Consider the following 19,519-nt stretch of genomic DNA (forward strand, 5'->3'; position numbering starts at 1 on the left):
GTCTGTCCCTCCCGCCGCAGGAAATAATGGATTAATCCTGGAAAGCTGTTGATGTAGCACTTTCCGTGTTATTTTCATAAGGAGTAGATTATTCGACCAATGAGAATTTAATCAGACGAGAGCATATCGACCAACTAGTCGACCAGTCGACCAGCAGGCTGCAGCCGTCTGTGTGTTGCAGATTTGATGGACTCTGCATAAGAAATAACATCAAACACTGTCAGTTTAGGAGCAGAAATGACTTTAAATGCAGCTCAGCGTCTCTGAGGTTATAAACACACATTCATATTTTTGAAATATCAGACTTTTTTCTGATGAAATTGATCGATTTGAACTTTGTAGTTCGTGTTAATCTGCTGAGTTTTAACAGTTAAATAACATGTTAAATGTGTAAATGCACACGGAGCATGATGACAGTCGTACTGGGCTCTAACAGGCCAGTCGTAGCTGAACAGAATCGAGCTGCTCTGTGTTCAACGTTTCCTCTGAAAACAACAGTAATCACAGTATTGACGGTTGATTGAGACGTTATACTGGCACATCTCTGTTTCTACTTTAACCTCCACAAACTCTCTCTCTCTCTCTCTCTCTCTCTGCCTCGGTGTGTTTGTCACGCTCACCCTGACGTCCCAGCGTTCGCTGATGAAAAGTAGAGTTCTGCCACACAGTTTTCCAATCTGCCAAACCCCCCAAAAAAGAGATGTCTGCAGCAGGCCGAGAGCAGTGTAATCCCTCTGTGGACACGACGATTACCCCCCCCCCACCCCCCCCACCACCCCCCCCTCACCCCCTCCAGTCCATAATCCCACCATCACTGCTGATTTACTGCGTGCTTCACTTTCTGTTTTTCTTCTCATTCTTTCACTTCACGCTGGCCTGATTCCTCTCAGAGAAACAGATGGCGTCTATTGAATCTTTTCAGTTTAATAAATCAGTTTTCGGCACGAAAAAAGATTTGGATGTCATTCGGCTAATTGCAGCTTGTCTGCGGGTTTTGGCAGCCGGACGTTTGACGTTTGAAGGGTCGAGAGCTGCAAATAAGGATTATTTTGATTTAAGTGATAAATCGTTTAGAGTGTTTAAATATGTAATTTCTGCTCTGGGAGTCTCTCAATCAAAACAGTAACAAAAGAAGGAGTTTGAAGACGTTGTGAAGTAGTGCGGGATCATGGGAGTTGTTGTCTTCATCGTTAAACGACCTCCTCGTTAGGATTCCTTCAGTGTTCGTCAGTCAGGAGGTTTTTACGAGGAGCTGAATTATCCACATTGGTCTCCTAAACAAACAGATCTGGTGATTAAAACACTGAATGAAGCAGTTTCACATCTAAGAATCAGCTGTCCGGTGGCCGCTAGCCGAGCTGCTAACGATTAATTACATCATCAGGTCATCTGCAAACAATTTTCTTTATTTAATTGATTCATTCTGTCGTCTATAATGTCAAAAAATGTCAAGAAATTGTGAAAAAAATGCATGTTTTTGTCCAAACAACCATCCAAAATCCCAAAATAAGTATTTAATCCTCATTTTTCAAGACCTGAAAACAGAGAATGTTTGCATTGTTGTTAGAAAAATGACGATTAATTGATTGTTTTGTCTGTAAAATATCAGAAAATGGAGAAAAAATACTGCCTAGCCTTTTTTAAATGTCTCACTTTGTCACTTTACTGTCATGTATGACAAAGAAAAACATAAAATCTTCACCATTTGAGAAGCTGAAATGAACTAATTATTAAAAAGATGAGTCAGAACAGTTTTTCTGTTGATCAGCTGATAGATGCAATTAGAGTTGATTAATCAGTCTGTTGAAGTGAATACCAGTTGAGTGTTAAATTACATTTTTTCTAATTTTAAGCAGAGTTCCAGCTGAGTGACTCTGTAATTAGAAACCGTTAAGAGACAATTTCCACTTAAATACCAACGACTGTCTTTGTGCTTCCTCAGCTGGATGAAAAGCTTCTCTTTGTACTGAACTTCCAAACATCAGGAATCATCTGGAAGTTGGATGTAGAGATGTCGTTGGAGCGAACGTGACGTTCTCTTCAAACAGCTACAGATTAAACGTGTGCCATCTTGCTTCGTCACGACTGAGCTTATTAACACTTAAAGAGACTTTTTGTTTGTTTTTAGTGAAAAGTTTAAAGTCAGATGTGAGGAGGAGCAGTGTGTGTGTTCGTCTTGTTCTTGTTGTTCTAATTTTGTGTGTTAAACAGTGTTTGATGTGCGTCGTGACCTTTGCTCACTGTAGGTGTGATTAGCTAGTAATATTATGTTGTGTGTTTTCCTCACAGACGGCGACAGCGGTCTGAATAGGTGTGTCTTTTATTAGCCTGTACAACAGAAGCTCTTGTGTGTCGGCAGACTTAACTGGTTAATATGATCAGTCAGCGCTCACAGAGAGGACAGCTCTCTTTTAGAAACTATCTGTCAGCTAACTTTAATTACATTTCTGGGAGCTGAAAATGAACTAAAGGAAACCATTGTGCTTCACTGAAAAACCAACGACCAGCCGTCCCGAACACAAAGACGTTCAGTTTATAAAGATGTGAAGAAACAGAGAGAAGCAGAAAATGTGAGACGCTGGAAGAAACTGGAGACGGAACAATTAACATTTTCCCTTTAAAAACGTTAACGATCGACATCATCACTGATTCATTTTCTGTTGATTTAAAACAAATCTTTTCTTAACTCCTAAAGTGAGCTTTTTACTTCATCTGCACACTATTTTCTCTATAAATCTGTGAATTGTTTTGTATTTAAAGCTGTTTTTCACACTTTCACACACCTGAGATACTCTTTATCTGAGGAGAACAGAATCCTCATCCTTGTAAAATGCATTAAACCATTAAAGCAGAACGTAAATCCCACATTTCAAGACGTCAGAAGATGTTTTGGACATGTTTTCACTTGTCATGAATTCAGAGTTTCCGCCAGCGTATCGCAGCCGGGCCTGAGTTAACCCCCCCGCTGGGCCTCAGCATCGGGGACACTGAAAAAAAAAAGTATTTTAAGATGTTTTCTAGTAGTGCAGCTCCTTTTATGGAATAGTTCAGTGCATGTTTAAAATGTGTGTGTGTGTGATTATGAAGTTCAACAGTATAGCTGTGAACGGTGCAGCGTGTGTACAGTTGAGGCTATTAGTCGGTGAACACATGCTTGCCGTCTTGCTTCTCTCTGCTGATAACGAGCACAGAGACCCAGACAGACACGAGAGCAGCTGCTGCTCGTTAACAGCTCCGCGTGTTTACAGCAGAGAGCAGGAGGGAGGACAGACGTCTCACTCTGCTGCTCTGTGCATCGTCCCGCTAAACATTGATAACAGGCTCAGGATTTTACAAGTTAGACTTTTTTTTTTTTAGTTGATGAATGTGGACGCCAAAATGGCCGCTGGTCCTAACAACTTTTTTTTGGCGGGAACCCTGGAATTAATGTCCTCTGTAGCAGAAAAACACATCACACAAGCGTTCAGAAACTCCAGCAGGTTAAACTGAGCAAACCAAACATTTCTATTGCTGACTGACTCTAACAGACTCTCAATAAACTCACTAGCCTAGCAACATTAATGCTACAAACAACCCAGAATGCATCACTCTTTGTAGGAGTCAGTTAACTTCCCACTTCTTTACATTTAATTTCCAGGATGGAATATTGTCTTACATACAGATCGCTTGTTTTATCCAACCAACAGTCCAAATATCCAAAGATGTTCAATTTACTGTCATATAGGAGAAAGAAAAGCAACAAATCCTCATATTTCAGGACCTGAAAACAGAATGTTTTACTTAAAAAAAAGACATAAATGAGCCAATTAAGTCTGTGGAGGGAGAATATAAAACAGTAGAAGTTCTGTTGTGGTTCCAGGATGAAGAAGCGTGTTCAGTCAGTGTAAAACTGCAGCCGCTGCTTTCAAACATAAACCTCTAACTCTGGAAAACGGCTCACTGGTTTCACTGTAAAACCATCTCCAACAGTCTCCCAGACAATCCCACAGACGTCCCCCCTTTTTTCTTTTTATGGGACATCAATACGCTGCTGTGTTTAAGGTTCGTCCCCTGAGGACGCTCAGACTAACCGACCCGCTCCTTCACGCTGCGAGATGGAGACGGTTTCCAGATCTTTGCTGGTTTAGTTGGTCTTGAAGAAGAAGCTTTTTGTCCAGTTTAGTGATATTGTGAAAAGGCTCCAGTCCCTTTTTCACGAGGCTCTACCCCCCCCCCAACATGAGTTAAATCATTATTTTCAAATGTTTCTGATAATTTGTCGGTGAGGTTTTTTAAAATAGTTGAAGACATTGGTTGATGTGATTGGTTTATGTTTGTTTACAGGGTTTATTTGTGGTAGTATGACCTGTTTATGCTCAGCCCCGTTATTACCTGAGCAGGTGGTAGGTTCCAGTTAGATGAGACTGATGTCATTTGTTTAGTTATAACTTGCAGTATTATTTTGGACACTGGGTGGTGGTCATTAGATACACAGGGTTGTATATGTAGGGTCATAGGTGACAGACGCACACTACAGCCGGCAGGACAGAAACCTGGTGACATGTACAAAGACTTCAATAAAACAACAAAGTAAACGGCAGCCAACGGACTGTAAGATCACTCCTAACCTGACCTACCGGTGTATTCATGGCAAACTGGAAAAACAGGAAAAGACAAAGGTCACACTGAGGATGTAAAGGCAGATCCACCGGATCCACCGGATCCGCCGCCAGATTCAAGTCAAGTCAAGTCAAGTCAAGGGAGATATTGTGAACATTACTGTCCATGCTGGCAGTTATTGGTCAGCTAGTAAAGCCACCGTGTCTTTCGTCCTGCAGACATGTGGCTGACTGGTTACTCTCCATTTAAAATGTTTTCCCGCCCTTCGCTGTTACGTGTTGCGGCGCACTGAAATGGAGCCAGCGGTCAGGAGGGACGAGAGTTATTTTCGGGTTAATTTTTGCCTCATGTTCCATTAATGTTTTTGTTAACAAATATCACCTTTTTGTCCACATACCTGCTGCTTTTAAAAGCTTCTGGTGCAGAGTATCTTCTAGAGTATCTGCTACAGACATGAAACAAAAGCACAAACACTCGTTTGAGGAAATTTAACCTGCAGAAAGTTACTTGACAAACATGTTAAATGATTGACAGAATAAATTCAAATAAAGTTTAAAATTAAAGCAAAACTTGACTGATGACTTGTATAAAAAGTACTCGTACAGACAGATTTGTTCTGAAGTATTTATCATTTGATCAATTGGTAATTAATGTTCAATACAACCACAGAATCAGAGAAAACGTTCAGTAAGGGTTCTGGTCTTTTTGTTTCCAGTTAGAAGAGTCCTCATTCCATATTACTCCTCATCACCTCCCAGTTAAACCCCAGAGTCCTGTTGACCCAGAATGACCTTCAGCTCCATATAAACCAGTTTGACTTTCTCCAGACCTGCTGCTGTGCTTCCAGTCTGTGTGTCTGCAGAGACTCTTAACTTGATTAATTCAGACTGTTGAAGTCGTAGATTAATTTCAGATAAACTGTAGAATAGAACTGGAACAACTGATGGACAGTAAACTAATCACCAGCTGTTTTGATAGATGATTAATCATTTTGAATGGTTTTCTTAAATGTGAATGTTTTCTGGTTTCTTTAGTTTCTGTGACAGTAAACTGAACATCTTTGAGTTTTGGACAAAACGAGACATTTGAGGACGTCATCTTTAACACTGATCCACTTTTTTCACCATTTTCTGACATTTTTTGGACCAAACAACTAATCGATTAATCGAGACAATGATTGACAGATAAATTGATGATGAAAATAATTATAAAATTGTGCTCAATCTTAAAAATACAAACCAGTTAAAGATCCCCTCCTGACATGTATTAAAACATATAAAAACACTCAGCTTGGAACAATAATGTGTGTCTGATGGGTTTTTTTTTCCAGAAAAACGTATAATTATCACTATAAAATCATTCAAATGGCATCTCCTCCTCCTCCTCCTTATTATCTATAAATATGTTAATATATTTAACCTCAGAAGGACACCAGATGTTTCCTCCTTCACTGTAAAGTTCATCATCAGTGTTTGTTCACTGGAGGCTTCAAGTAAGTTTCATACTGGTCCACGATTGGCTCACGTGTTCAAATCATATTTTTAATGAGCTCAGAGAAACTCTGCACAGAGACGAAGAAGAGAAAAGTGATTTTTAGTGGAGGAGACTTCACTGAACTTCTTTGAAACCTTAGATGTTGAAATTATGTTCAATTATAGTTAAAAAAAAAAGTTTTCTACCAGTCAGATCATAAACTGCAACTCTACGATGATCAGAAAAGCCTTTAAAGGACAAACTCAACAATTACAAAGCATCACATAGATCCAAACACCGTCGCTCATCAGAGGAGCTGATTTAAACACACAGTATGTAATTTCAGCCGCTAGGCGTCTCAATCAAAACAACAACAAAAGACGGAGTGTGATGACGGTGTGAAGCAGCAAGGGATCATGGGAGTCGTTGTCTTCGTTGTTAAATAACACTTGTTTGGTTTATTTCTCTGATAATTTAAGATCCAGACGTCCAATGACTAAAATCCTTCTTCCGGCTAAAAGATATAGTTAAAAACCACCTAAATTTATCATGAAAATGTGTCTTAAAACTGAATCAAAGTCCATTTATAACAGTTTGTGTGGAACAACCACAACGCCGATGTATTATCTTGTATGTGTGTAAGTTACTCTTTGGTAGACGCCATTGTAGCGGACAAACACAGCGCCGCCGTATGCATCTTGTGCATGTTTACTCTTTGGTAGAGGAGGTATGACGCCATCGACAGGCGACCAAATGAAACGGTCCGTTACTTTGATTAAATTACAGATTTCTCTGAGTTTGAACATTGTTGGAAACATTTGGGATAATGTAAGTACACAACTCAACAACATATATAACATAGGTCTAGTTGTTTTTACACATTTTAATGTGGAATAATTACATATTATACCTTTAATAATAATAATACATTTTATTTATAAAGCACTTTGCAAGGTACTCATAGACTCTTTACATAAGTTAAAGAATCATAAAAAAACAAAACCCAAAACACATTTAAAGTACAAAGTAAGATAAATCTCCCAAAGAGAGATGTTTTAGATTGTCAGACTCAACATTTACTGATAGTTTGAAGCATCGTTGGAATATAAATAATATATATTTACATATGGTGTTGATTTTGTCCTCGTTAGGATCCGTTATTGGACGGTGAGAACAGGACGAAACACAACAGATAGTAAAACCTGTTTCAGTGTAAACATCGGCCTGTGAGAGTTGTTTTAATACAGACTTAAAACCTGAACCTGTCCTGTAATAAAAGTAGAAGACAAACGATGAGGAGGGTGTGGAAGTGAAGAAGGAACCTTTGAGAGTATTTTTAGTTCTTACAGCAGCTTCAGTACGACATTGGAGCTATTTTCAGTCATCAAAAGGTATTACATAACATGAAAATCTTTGTTTTGGGGCCTTTATTTTCAGTGATTTAGCTTCCTGTTCTTTCTGGTAACAGAGAGATTGTCTTGCAGCGGCTGTCAGCTGTGATATAAATACGAGTGTTTGAGCTGATGCATCTTTGTCGTGCTGAAATGTCAGCTGTGTGTCTGAGCCGGTTGAGGGATTTGGATGTATTTTTGATTGTGTGCAGTCAGAAAGAGTCTGAAGTGGAATTACTGCAGCAGCTCCACGTGGCACTGCTGCGCCGTCACTGAGGCATGTTGGGCTTCGACTGTATGAGCGCAGAGCTGAAGGAAGGAAGGAAGGAAGGAAGGAAGGAAGGAAGTCCTCCTTATAATGGACAACAAGTTACTGAAGAGTTTCTCTCCTCTGACTCCAGAAACATCACAGCATCATCCTTATTTATACACAAGCTGAACTGATGGCTTTATCCTCATCTTTCTTTAATGATTGGGTGGTTTTATGTTGTTACTCTGTGCTGTTAAATGACCAGTTCCCAGTGTTCCCAGTGTGTTAAACCAGCAGTCAGGTGTCCATATGAGCAGTGAAAGAGTCATTCCTCCTGTTCATACTGGATATTACAAATACAGCCTGAACGATACTGGACTTTAGAGGCCGATACTGATATTAGGGAGTAAATATATTGGCCAATATTGTTCTCTCTCTCTCTCTCTCTCTCTCTCTCTCTCTCTCTCTCTCTCTCTCTCTCTCTCTCTCTCTCTCTCTCTCTCTCTCTCTCTGTGTGTGTATATGTATATATACATATGCATATATATATATGTATGTATGTTTATATATATATATATATAAACACATTTTTTTGAGATGATCCCTCAAATATCAAACACAGAGATGTAATGGAGGATATTTTACAGTTTAACAATAAACTTTATTGTCCAAAATAACATCAGTGCAGTTAAACTGTGAATGAAATGCTGCCTATATAACTTTAAAAAAAAAACTAAATATTGGTGCATTTCGGACAACATACACGCTGATAACGATCTGATACCGACCTGAATGTGATCGGCCAATATCGGCTGATAAAATCAGCTGAGCGATATATCGTTTGAACTATAATTAAAAGATCCTTCAAATGTGCTTTCAGTGTAAGTGATGGAGGCTAAAAATCCACAGTCACAGTGTGTCCACACAGTCATTTAAAGTCTGTGTGAAGCTTCTATTCAGCTTCAGCAGTCTGAGTTAGATGGACTGTGGATTTTGTCCTCCATCACTTCCATTGTAAGGTCATTATGAAGGGATCTTCTAATGGTCAGTATGAACAGGAGGAATGATTACAGCAAGAAAAAACAGGTTTCATGTTCATTTGGGCTCCTGACTGTTGTTTTAAGACACACTTGAAGGATTGTGAGCCTGTCTTTTAAAGCCTGGTAGCTGCAGTGATCAGCACTGCGGAGCTGTTGAAGTGGTGATCTGATGGTTTATGAGAAAACATCTGTGCCGGCTGGTGGTCAGCTGTCCGTCGAGCCAAAGAAAGCCTCGGTTATTTTAGCTCTTTGCTCTCTGGAAGCCCTCTTCAGAATTGTTGCGTCCAAAAATAAAATAACATGTTGGATGTTGATCGTTCAGCTGCAGGCTTTTTATAATATAGACCGACTGAGCTGCAGCAGGAGCTGGTAGTATCAGCTAATCAATCAATGAAATATCTCTTAATTTAACTTCTGTGGAGGGAAATCTGATGTTCTCACAGCAGTTTAATAACACAAATGACCAAAAACTCAGCATCATTATAACTGACTGATTCTGGATATTTGAGGCCAATACTGATATTTATATTTGGGAGTTTAACTACTAACAAGTATTGTGTTTGTATCAAAGCCTGATATATCTTATTATTATTATTATTAAAAACACGTCAGTGAGTCACACCGCTGCACTGGGTCACATGTTCCTTCATCATGAAGAGTTTGGTCATGTTAGTTTGTTTAGAAACGTCTCTAAAGACTAATAACAGCATCACGTTTTCAGTCTCTGGAGAGTAGTTCTGTGTACGGCAGACGCTACTGAGCATGTGCAGGAACACGGTTCTGTTTACAGCTTCACTAGCTTGTTGTGCTACATATCGCAACTTCTGGACTGTGTCTCAAATCACATACTTCAGTTAGTACACTTTCATGTAGTACACTGTGTACACCATGTACTTACTGGTGTAGTGTGCGAATTTCTACAGGGTAGTGTCGTCTCAAATCAAACACAGCCGTTGTGCACTTACTGGAAATGAGGATCGCAAATTAGCATTAGCTAGCGTTAGCGTTTGCGTTATCGTTCGCGCTACCAAATCATTACAGACTGCTAAATTAACCCAAAAAACATGCTGATGGCTTATAACAGACAGCAGTATAGTGGTGCTTAGTGCTAAAAAAACACATGTATAACTCACATTTGTATAACGTGGCGATGTTCACCGTAGTTACTACGTACCCGGCCGCCTTTTCCAGTTTGAAAAGTGATCCCTCCCCTTCCGCTACGTAGCCAAGATGGAGACCATTGGGGGCGAGAAGTTTCCATAGTTCCACACTCAACTTTTTGACCGTTTTGAGTGCACTATCTGGGTACTCACATTTTCCATACTTCTCAGTGTGAACGCACTTATGCACTCATAATGTTCAGAGATTTGAGATGCAGCAAAGCTCTTTGAGAAATTTATACTGTAGTACAAAGTTAGGAGGTTGTGATATGTAGCAAAACAAGCTAGTGAAGCTATAAACATTCTTTAACACAAATCTCTCTTTGGAATCATGATCTCAATGAGACAACATGTTGAAAAAGGACATATCTTGCTGTTTGTGGTTTTCTGTTATTTATATTTGCTCTGAACGCTTCGTTTGTAAAGTTACCTCTACGTCCTCCTTGTGATGACTCCAGATCGTCTGCCTTACACAGAACTACTCTCTGGAGACTGAAAACATGATCACTGTTATTAGTCTTTGGAGCCGTTTCTAAACATGATGAAGGAACATGTGACCCAGTGCAGCGGTGTGACTCACTGACGTGTTTTTAATAAGATATATCAGGCTTTGATACACACACAATACTACATGTTTAAATACACTTTTTTAAACATATAAATCTTCTTATTTGCAGTTCTGTCACGTTACAACAAATGTGCTACATTTTTGGACTAACATCCATATTTGACAGAACCAAATTGTCCGTAACAAAGCAATCGAACAAATAGAAACAGAAAGAATTCAGCAGGAGTCACAATAACATAGACTCTACACTCACACAAACCAGGCATGCTAGCCTCCAGGTAACACATGTCATGCACATGGCACCTGGTCCAGTCTCTGTCCCTTCACTGGTGGATCCGTCACATCAACAGGTTGCAGGATCTCAGTAAATCCGCTCATATTGTTTCAATACGTCCACTGTACCAGTCCTCCGATGTGGGACTGACCTCAGACGTCCAGTGTTTAAGAATCATATCATCAATATCCTGATGAGTTTAGCATTATATCTATTTTTAGTACTGTCACACACCAGCTGCTAATATACAGCGAATAGGTGACATTACTGAGTTGTATCCAATTATATGAATTATTTTGACTTTCACTTCTTTCCAAAAGTCTTCAGACTTTTCCAGCATATATAGATGTAGGATGTGAGGACCCGTCCTGCTCCTCAGTCTGAGTCTGTGGAGGTCTACAGCAGAGGAACCAGGTCTATCAGGCTTTGTTAGATCAGTTCATTGTTGGTTTGGATCCAACAGAAAAACAGGATCCTTAGATTATGTTCTTAAAGCTGCTGTAATGTATATTTTCTATTTGTCTTTTTCTCGCCTCAGATATCCAGGAATTTTACGAAGTGACCTTATTGGACAGTCAGAGATGGGCGGAGTCTTCCAAGGGGGCGGACCCCATGACGCCCGTCAACCTGTGGGACTTCTCCAGCCTTCAAAGCACAACGGTGACCTCGGACACTCTGCCCAGCCTTAGCACCAGCATCGAGGTAAGAACAGCTTTAATTTCCTGCCGTGGTTATGATGTCATCAGGTTTAATTGGTGGCGGCGGCGGTGGCGGTGGCGGGTCGGTGACCGCCGCAGGACAGGATGTAAACACTCAGTCTGAACAGAACTGCAGTGTTGGAAGTGATGTGATGTTTTTCTTGCGTCTAAACTGGTCTGCTCTCTTTAATGTTGCGTATCTTGGAAACAGAAAACAGCCCTCAGTAAAAATAGAAACTACTAAATATAAACCACAAAACATTTCAACATGCTGACTGACTCACTGCTTTTGATATCAGTCCGGCTGTAAAACTGCTGATGAAGGAGCTGGGAGGCCGTGTAGGGTCAGTGGGAGTACTGGTTAACACCCCCTGGTGTTAACGTGTGATCTGTATCTGATGACATCTGACTTTACACCTGCAGTTAATTAGAAACCTCGTCAAAGCTCAGTATGTGATGAACATCTCAGGTTAAAGGAAGAGATGAAGGAAAGGGTCACATGACAGCGTGGTTAGCTTACAGCAGCTGTGCTAACACGGCTAACGTCACTACACTCAGCGAGCACTTTAGTAGGAATCTAATGTAACAGCTCTGCTGTAAATTCTACTTTTATGAAGCTCATATGTTTCCAGTTTCTGTTGACATCATGATGTTGATGTACCGGAGCGTGTTATATATCGTCAGCTTCCTAAAATAACGGCACAAGTCATTTTTTCAGCTTTCTCAGAAAACACAAAAAAATCATCATGGTGTGAATGAACCACAACAGGCTACTATAACACCGGTCACATGATGTTATTATTACTAATATTATCTTCAAGTGAGATTTTCATTAAATTAGATCAGGTAATGTGGAAAAACTGTAGATGAAATATTGTTTAAAAGGCAGAAAAGAGTAGAAAGCCACATCACTTGTAACAGCCACAGATTCTGGAGCCTTTCCACTCTTTGCTAAATGCTAGCTCCATGGACTTAGCTATTTAGCTGACTAAAAAGACTAAATAACTACCAGATATGACGATTTAGTCACACTCTTGACATAGAATCACATGATGTGTTCAACTGAGGATGTGATATTGAAAAGTGTTCCTAATATTTTGTCCACCTCATGTATGTTCATGGTTTGAAGTAGAATTATCACATTTCTGACAAGATTGTGGCCCAAATGTGCAGTTTTGTGTGTTTTTGTGTATCCAGATACAGATCACATGATAAGACCAGATGGGAACGAGGTCCTTGTTTCTAATATTTTAATATTTTATTCCGATGAACAACTTCTGTGAAAATACAGTCAAAACCTGAATTCTGTCTGTTAAAGGACGTAACGCTGGAACAGACGAGTCAACCAGATTTTTACTGAAAATATATCAAGTCAGACTCTAAAACTAGGGAGGCACAATATTGGATTTTTTGCCGATATCCGATATATGCACATATTTTTACCAGCTGGCTGAGGAGACTATTATACATGTAAGCATAGATTATATTATGATCAAGAAAGACAATATATGAAGAAAGAACTGAGGAAGACTGGAGTTCAGGAGCTCAGTGTTAAAACTTTAATGAAGCTGCCAAGTGGGAGCAGCAGTAGAGTTTTCATTGAGTTTATTAGACAGACAGGATTAATGTGTAGGATTTAATCTCTGGTCCACACTCCGGAGCAGAAGGTGGCGCTAATGCACCTGATACGCTGGTTGACAACCGCCGTTATAAACCAAAAAGATTTTTTTTTCCAATCAGAGTGGTACATCCTGTCAGCCGAGGTGTTTCCTATCTGTGCAGCCGAACTTAGCGGCTCCTCCGTGGACTGTTTCACCCTGACGGTCCCGGTGTTTCCTCCGCAGGCTGCACTTCACTCAGCCGCCCGTCAGATCAGCTGCTTTAACCTGAATAACAAACCAGGGCTCGGTGCTCCGGATGGATCCACATGGAGAACCGGGGCTAACGTTAGCTGAGAGGCTAACTGGCTAACGCTCCACAGTTTAAAGTGGGAAGAAGCAGCGGGTCTGACGGGCGGCTGAGTGGAGTGCAGCCTGCGGAGTAGGCGCCGGGACCGTCAGGGTCAAACAGTCCGTGGAGGGAAACACAGTCAGGCGTCGGAGGAGAAGGCAACAAATCAGCCTCTCATAATCAGCAGAAAATGTTCATTTCGGGCCGATGCTGATATTTCATTTTAGAGCTTATATAGGCCGATACCGATGACGTGCTTCCCTATCTAAAACGATTTGTTTTCTATCTGTTTAACAAGCTCATTGTCATCGAGTGTTAGTAAAATATATCTGCAGGACTCCTCTGGAGCTCCTGAATATCAGCAGAGATGAGAGATGTTTTTCTAAACTAAGAAAGTTGATTAAATGTTGTAACTCCTGTTAATAAAAGTGTGAGAACTTCCTGCCAGTTGATTTTTTTCTGCTGATGAAGCTGTACTTTCCTGTTTCCTGGCAGCAGACGGCAGCAAGTCCTTTTGGGAGAAAGAATCTTTTTCAGATGATCAATCGAATCATTAGTCATGAATATCAGCTGATTCAGACGAGCGCTGGAATAATCTGGAGCGTCGCTAATTTTAACATATCCCGCTGACCCGAGGCTCGGCTGTGAGCTGCAGCAGTTAGAGCAAGAAAAACAAAATCACTGAGTTTGATGTTTCGTTGAACGGACTCTGAGACTTTGTGCAGACTTTGTAAGAAATGAAGATTATGTGCATATTATTTAGCTGCTTCTGGTGTAATTACCTCTTTTTTTTTTTTTTTGAAAGTGTAGAAACGCTGAAGTCAAACGGTGCGAGTGCAGCAACTTTTGATGAGCTGTGCATCGACTCACATCAAAAGTATTCACATATAAAAACATTAAAGGCTGCTGCGTCATCGCTCCGCTCGTCTTTTCTCTGCTCTCATCATGTTTTTGTTTCTTGGCTTTTTCCACTCAGCATCACTCACAGGAGCATTTTTTTTTTTTTTATGTTTCTTTGGCATCTGGATGACACATTTAACACGTTTACAGTACTGAGGAGGAGGAGGAGGAGCAGCGAGCAGGTCGGAGGTTTGCTGTGTTGAACTCTGAGGTTAAAGCGTCTCTGGATTGTTTGTTTGCAGAGGGAAGTTTGTTTTTAAGCTTTTGAACACTTAAAAGTTCATATAATCAAATCACACAGTTGATGTTAAACAGGTTTGAGTAAATCTTGCTGCATATTTGGTTCCATACATTTAATGTAGCTGCAAATTTTGGCATTTTTAATTAAAAATATGGCACATCAGTCGTTGATTTATCTTGGACAAATCAGACACACTTGAATCAAATGCTTCACCAGTTATGGAAGAAGTACTCAGATACTTTACTGCAGTAAAAGTACCAATACATCAGTGTAAAAATACTCCATTACAAGTAAAAGTCCTGCATGAAAAGTCCTCCTACAGTAAAAGTACATAAGTATTATGGGTTTGGTGTAGTTACAGTATTCGGGGGCTCGTCCCTCCAGCAGCTGTAGTTTATTAAACTACAGAATGAAACCGTTTCTGCTGACTCAGCAGGTTTCGATGAGTCAGAAATCTCCTCGGAGGGAAAATGTTTGTTGTTGTTGCTGCAGGACAGAAGAGTCTGAGGATGTGTTGAGTCTGTTGTTATTCTGCAGGACTTGTTTAAAGGGTATAAAATACTGAACTTAACTTCTTCCAACTCAATCATCAGACACACATTTGTTTTTATGAAGGAGTCATCTTTGATTCCTGTTTAACTTCGGATCATCAGTAAAGGAGTTCACTGGTTTCAAAAATCAGATTGTTACTATAATTCTGTGACTTGGAGAAAGTTATTCATGTGTTTATTATAATTCAGTTCTTTACCTTCAGGTTATACAGACAGACTGGATCAAACAAACCACATCATGATACATAATAACCATTTTAGCCTCTTATCATTGGCTTCCAGTTAACTTCAGTATTCATTCATTACTTTCAAAGCTCTACATGGTCTAACAGTCCAGACTTCAAACTAAAGGAGACTCTTCTGCTGTCAGCGCCCCAAAACAGTATTAAAAACTCATTTTTTGTAAACTTTCTTTACGGGGGGGTGGTCTCCAATGTAAAAACAGTGATTGCGTGAGAGGAACAAAGTGCAGCTTAGTAAAAGATCCGTTTATATTTGTAATTTGGAGTCTGGTTTGAGGTGAGATTAAACAAAGCGGAGGATCTGACTGTCTGTCATCTCTCTGTAATCCCTTGTTTCCATAACAGGTTATGGGATTAACCGAAATTTGGAAAATAATCCACAAATGTCCTTTTCTTTCCTGGTATGAAATACATTTTTTTTTTTTTAAAGCTAAAGTTTGGAAAGTATAAAGTTCTCTGTTTTTGTTGGGGCTATGCTAGCAGTTTCCCCCCGCTTCCAGTCTTTGTGCTAAGCTAAGCTAACAGAACAAGAAGCTTTATAAGAATATCAGTTACCTTTTATTGGTTTTGCTCTTTTTAAAACAATGTTACAAAGTGCTTCAAAAAATATTATTAACAAAGAAAAACAAAGAACATTTATATATTAAAAAAATAGAATAGATGTTAAAAGGCACAAAAAGACCAATCAATACACAAATGTATTTTTTTTTAGTGGATTTAAGTGAAGGTTTAAAAGTTGAAGTGCATGATGGGTAGAAAGTTTGCTGTTTTGACCATTTGAACCTTTTTGTTTGTTCTTTTTATTCCATCTGACGCATCCTGAGCTTTGCACTTTTATTTATTTATTTATTTATTTATTTTTGCTTAAAGAAGAGCAAACGTTCTTATTGTGAGTAAAGCTTGTGTGTGTGTGTGTGTGTGTGTGTGTGTGTGTGTGTGTGTGTGTGTGTGTGTGCGCTACTGGTTTGATTATAGGTGTGATAAGTAGGGACGGGTATCGTTATACTGATATTGATACTGCTTATTGATACGACTCTTCATACTTTGGTGCATAATTATTGATTAATAATATAACAGTTAAATGACTTAAAGCCGCTGCTGTTAAAACTGGAGTTCAGGACTTTGTCGCCCCCTTCTGGCAGAGACAGTAAAGATATGAGTCATTGTTTAACCTCCATATAGAACCAGGTGGAAGCGGTTTGATCCAGACTTGATCAATATGAGATTGATTGGAAATGTTAACTGTTAATAACCTGAAACAAACCACAGACAGTGTTGAGCAGTGTGAGTCTTTGTGTTTGCATTGAACGCCTTCTCTTTCTTTTCCTCTTTCTCTGGTTTGTAAACTCACGCCTCACGTCACTCGTAGGACTCGCCCCTCCTAAACGAAATCCTCTACACGTTGGCGCAGGCCAACCGCTCGCCAGACCGAGACGGACAAGTAAGTACTGGACGCCTGCTGCTGCTGCTGCTGCTGCTGTTGTTGGTGGGAGGGGGTGTCGGTGTCGTTCACCTTCGCCGCATGTCCCATCCAATCCTCATGTTGCTTTTTGGTCCATCGGAGAGGGGGGCGGGGTTTCTGGTTCCAGGGTCAAGGGGTCAGGGGTCAGGTTTCCCTCAGACGGCCTCAAGGTGTCGCTGTGGTTCATTCACATCGATGTTAGTGATGTAAGACGTGAAACCAGAGAAGAAATCAGCTGAACAAACAGAGACGACACAACGTGACACATGAACGTACATGTTGATCTTCCTCAGATAGATCTGCCTTCTCTTCATGTTAACTACTAATGATTAGATGTTTTATTTGCTTTGATTTGTTGTATTTGAGTTTACTGGCAGCAAAAACATCCACATAATGGAGCTTGAGTTCAGATTAAATTGTCAAACTGCTATTTCAAAGATCAATAATGACTCTTTATGCTCAGTTCTGCTTAAAAACTGATTCTCTATAACAATCAAAGAGGTAGTTGTTGTGTTTCTCTCTGGTTCATATTATCTATGAACCAGGTGCAGGACGATGAAGGAAAAACACGTCTCCACACTGGATTTTAGCTCCCAACGTTTGTTTTTATTGGACGGGAGATGGCAGCGTTCATCAGACAAATTCATACAGACGTCAAGTTAGTTTGATGATGCTGAAGTGAAGCAGTTTAGAGACTCTCAGCTCTGAAAATATAAAAAAAAATTATCTGGTTCTTTAGTAAAAAAGTCAAAGCTTTAAGACTGTGGACATAAAGATTTCAGGGTAGAAGTTTTAGCAAGAAACAGCCAATCACAGAGCTTTAAACGGCGGGAAGAAGCTAAAGATTACGATGATGAGAAAAACTTATTTTACAAACTTTAATCAGCTCACTTGTAATTTCTGGGTCAATTTGAGTGATTTCAGTAACCATGACGACACGTTTTGTTCACAACATTAACAACAAAGTGTCTTGAATTCAGTACGCTCTGACTCATGTCTCCATAGCAACAGCAGCCGAGGCTCATGGGTAATGTAGTATTTTTTAGCAATCCGCCAAAATGATAAAATGTATAAATAAAATAATATAAACTGGTGTCAGAATATAAACCTGGAGGATATTTTATGTTCAGTAACATCGAGGAGGACGATTTAAAGAAATATTTAAAACTCTGTTAATGACTTGATACATAATCAAGATCAAATACTTGATTGATCAATACCTGAAACAGTCACAGTTCCCACAAAATATATCCAAAGAATATTTAGTAGTTGTTAAATAATTAGTTGTAAAATACACAAATATATTTACTTTACTTTATACATGTTGCTCTTTATCAGGTTGAAGATCCGGTTGGGTTGAAACGTTTTTACAGTCCAATAAAAACATTTTATTGATAACATACATGATAACTGACCAACACACATTTAGTAAATATCTTCTAACAGCATCAAACTTTGGAGATAAAAGTGTAGAAATCTCAACATACTGTGTTAAAATGCTGTATTAAATATATTTTTATGTGCTTATTGTTTTAGTTTATTGTTGTTTTAGTCTGAACAACAAACAGATGTGAACCTGATTCATATTTAAATGAGATATCAAGTATAAATATAAATAAATAAAGTGCTGCTGCGTTTGTTCCGTCAGGTTTGTTTCAGAGTTTCTGACTGAAAAGAATCGAATCGGCTGCTTCTCGCAGGATTTCCTCTCTGGTTTCATGTCGTAGCTCCAATAAATGAAGAAAGAAACACGGCGGCGGCATGTTGAGGCCGTCTGTGCTGGGGTCAGGGGTCAGGGGTCAGGGGTCATTGTGCTTCATTCATTCTGGTTCATGTTGTCGGGTCTGAACAGTACATCTCCTGTCCTCAGAGCAGCTTCACACTGACAGCACGGACCTACTGCTGCAAAATATCATATATCATATATAAAATATAATATATGTTTTCATTTATTTTAATAATAATAATAATAATTTTTATGGGACTTTTCAAGCTGGAGCACAAAGTGTTTTCCAGAGACAACAAGAACAATCACACGTACGTTTTTAAGGATATGAAATGATGAATTTCAGAGATAGTTCAGCATGTTTTACTGTATTTAAAGGGTTATACCGTGTTTTTGTCTTTACTATACAAACCTTTACAGTCGCTGCTAATCCGTGTGGTGTCACATTAGTGTTTTCCTACTTTCAGGGATGAGATATGTGTTCTTTCTGAACGGTGTGAGAATTAAACTAATCAGATTAGAAACTAATCCATCAAACTCTGGATAAATCATATAAATAATTAAGCATTAATTATATTGAAAATGACTTTTTGTGTTGTTTGATGATTGAATTCCTTCCCCAGAAATGTTCATTTAGACCAAAATAATAAAATGAATTTCCATTTGAGTATAAAATAACCTGAATGGAAAAAAAAAAAAGCTTTGGTCAGAGATGTAACAGTAAATATAAACAGACTGAGTGAATAAATGACGTAGATGAATCACTAGAAGTGATCCTTTAATAACATGAACAGAAAGATAAATAACATCACTAACGAGCAGGATCAATACTAATAATAAGAAAACCAATAAAATGACATCTTATTTTGAATATAGTGATGTTTTTGCTATTAAAGAGCTGCAACAATTAGTCGATTAATCAACTATTGAATTAATCACCTTAACTATTTTGATAATCGATGAATTGTTTGTCTGAACTCTTTAGTCTCTCTGA

The 19,519-nt window shown here is 39.1% G+C and overlaps 1 protein-coding gene across 13 annotated transcripts in view; it reads left to right on the forward strand.

Annotated features, from left to right (window-relative positions):
- dlg1b (discs large MAGUK scaffold protein 1b) overlaps window positions 1-19,519 on the forward strand; it is a 135,560-nt gene that overhangs the window by 12,438 nt on the left and 103,603 nt on the right. For all 13 annotated transcript variants that reach the window (XM_067606914.1, XM_067606915.1, XM_067606916.1 and 10 more), the window contains exon 3: window positions 11,294-11,457. In XM_067606914.1, coding sequence (XP_067463015.1) covers window positions 11,294-11,457 — 164 coding nt within the window. The remainder of the gene's footprint in view (window positions 1-11,293; window positions 11,458-19,519) is intronic.

The sequence above is a fragment of the Thunnus thynnus genome, chromosome 12, assembly GCF_963924715.1.
Source record: "Thunnus thynnus chromosome 12, fThuThy2.1, whole genome shotgun sequence".
In the NCBI taxonomy this organism is placed as follows: domain Eukaryota; kingdom Metazoa; phylum Chordata; class Actinopteri; order Scombriformes; family Scombridae; genus Thunnus; species Thunnus thynnus.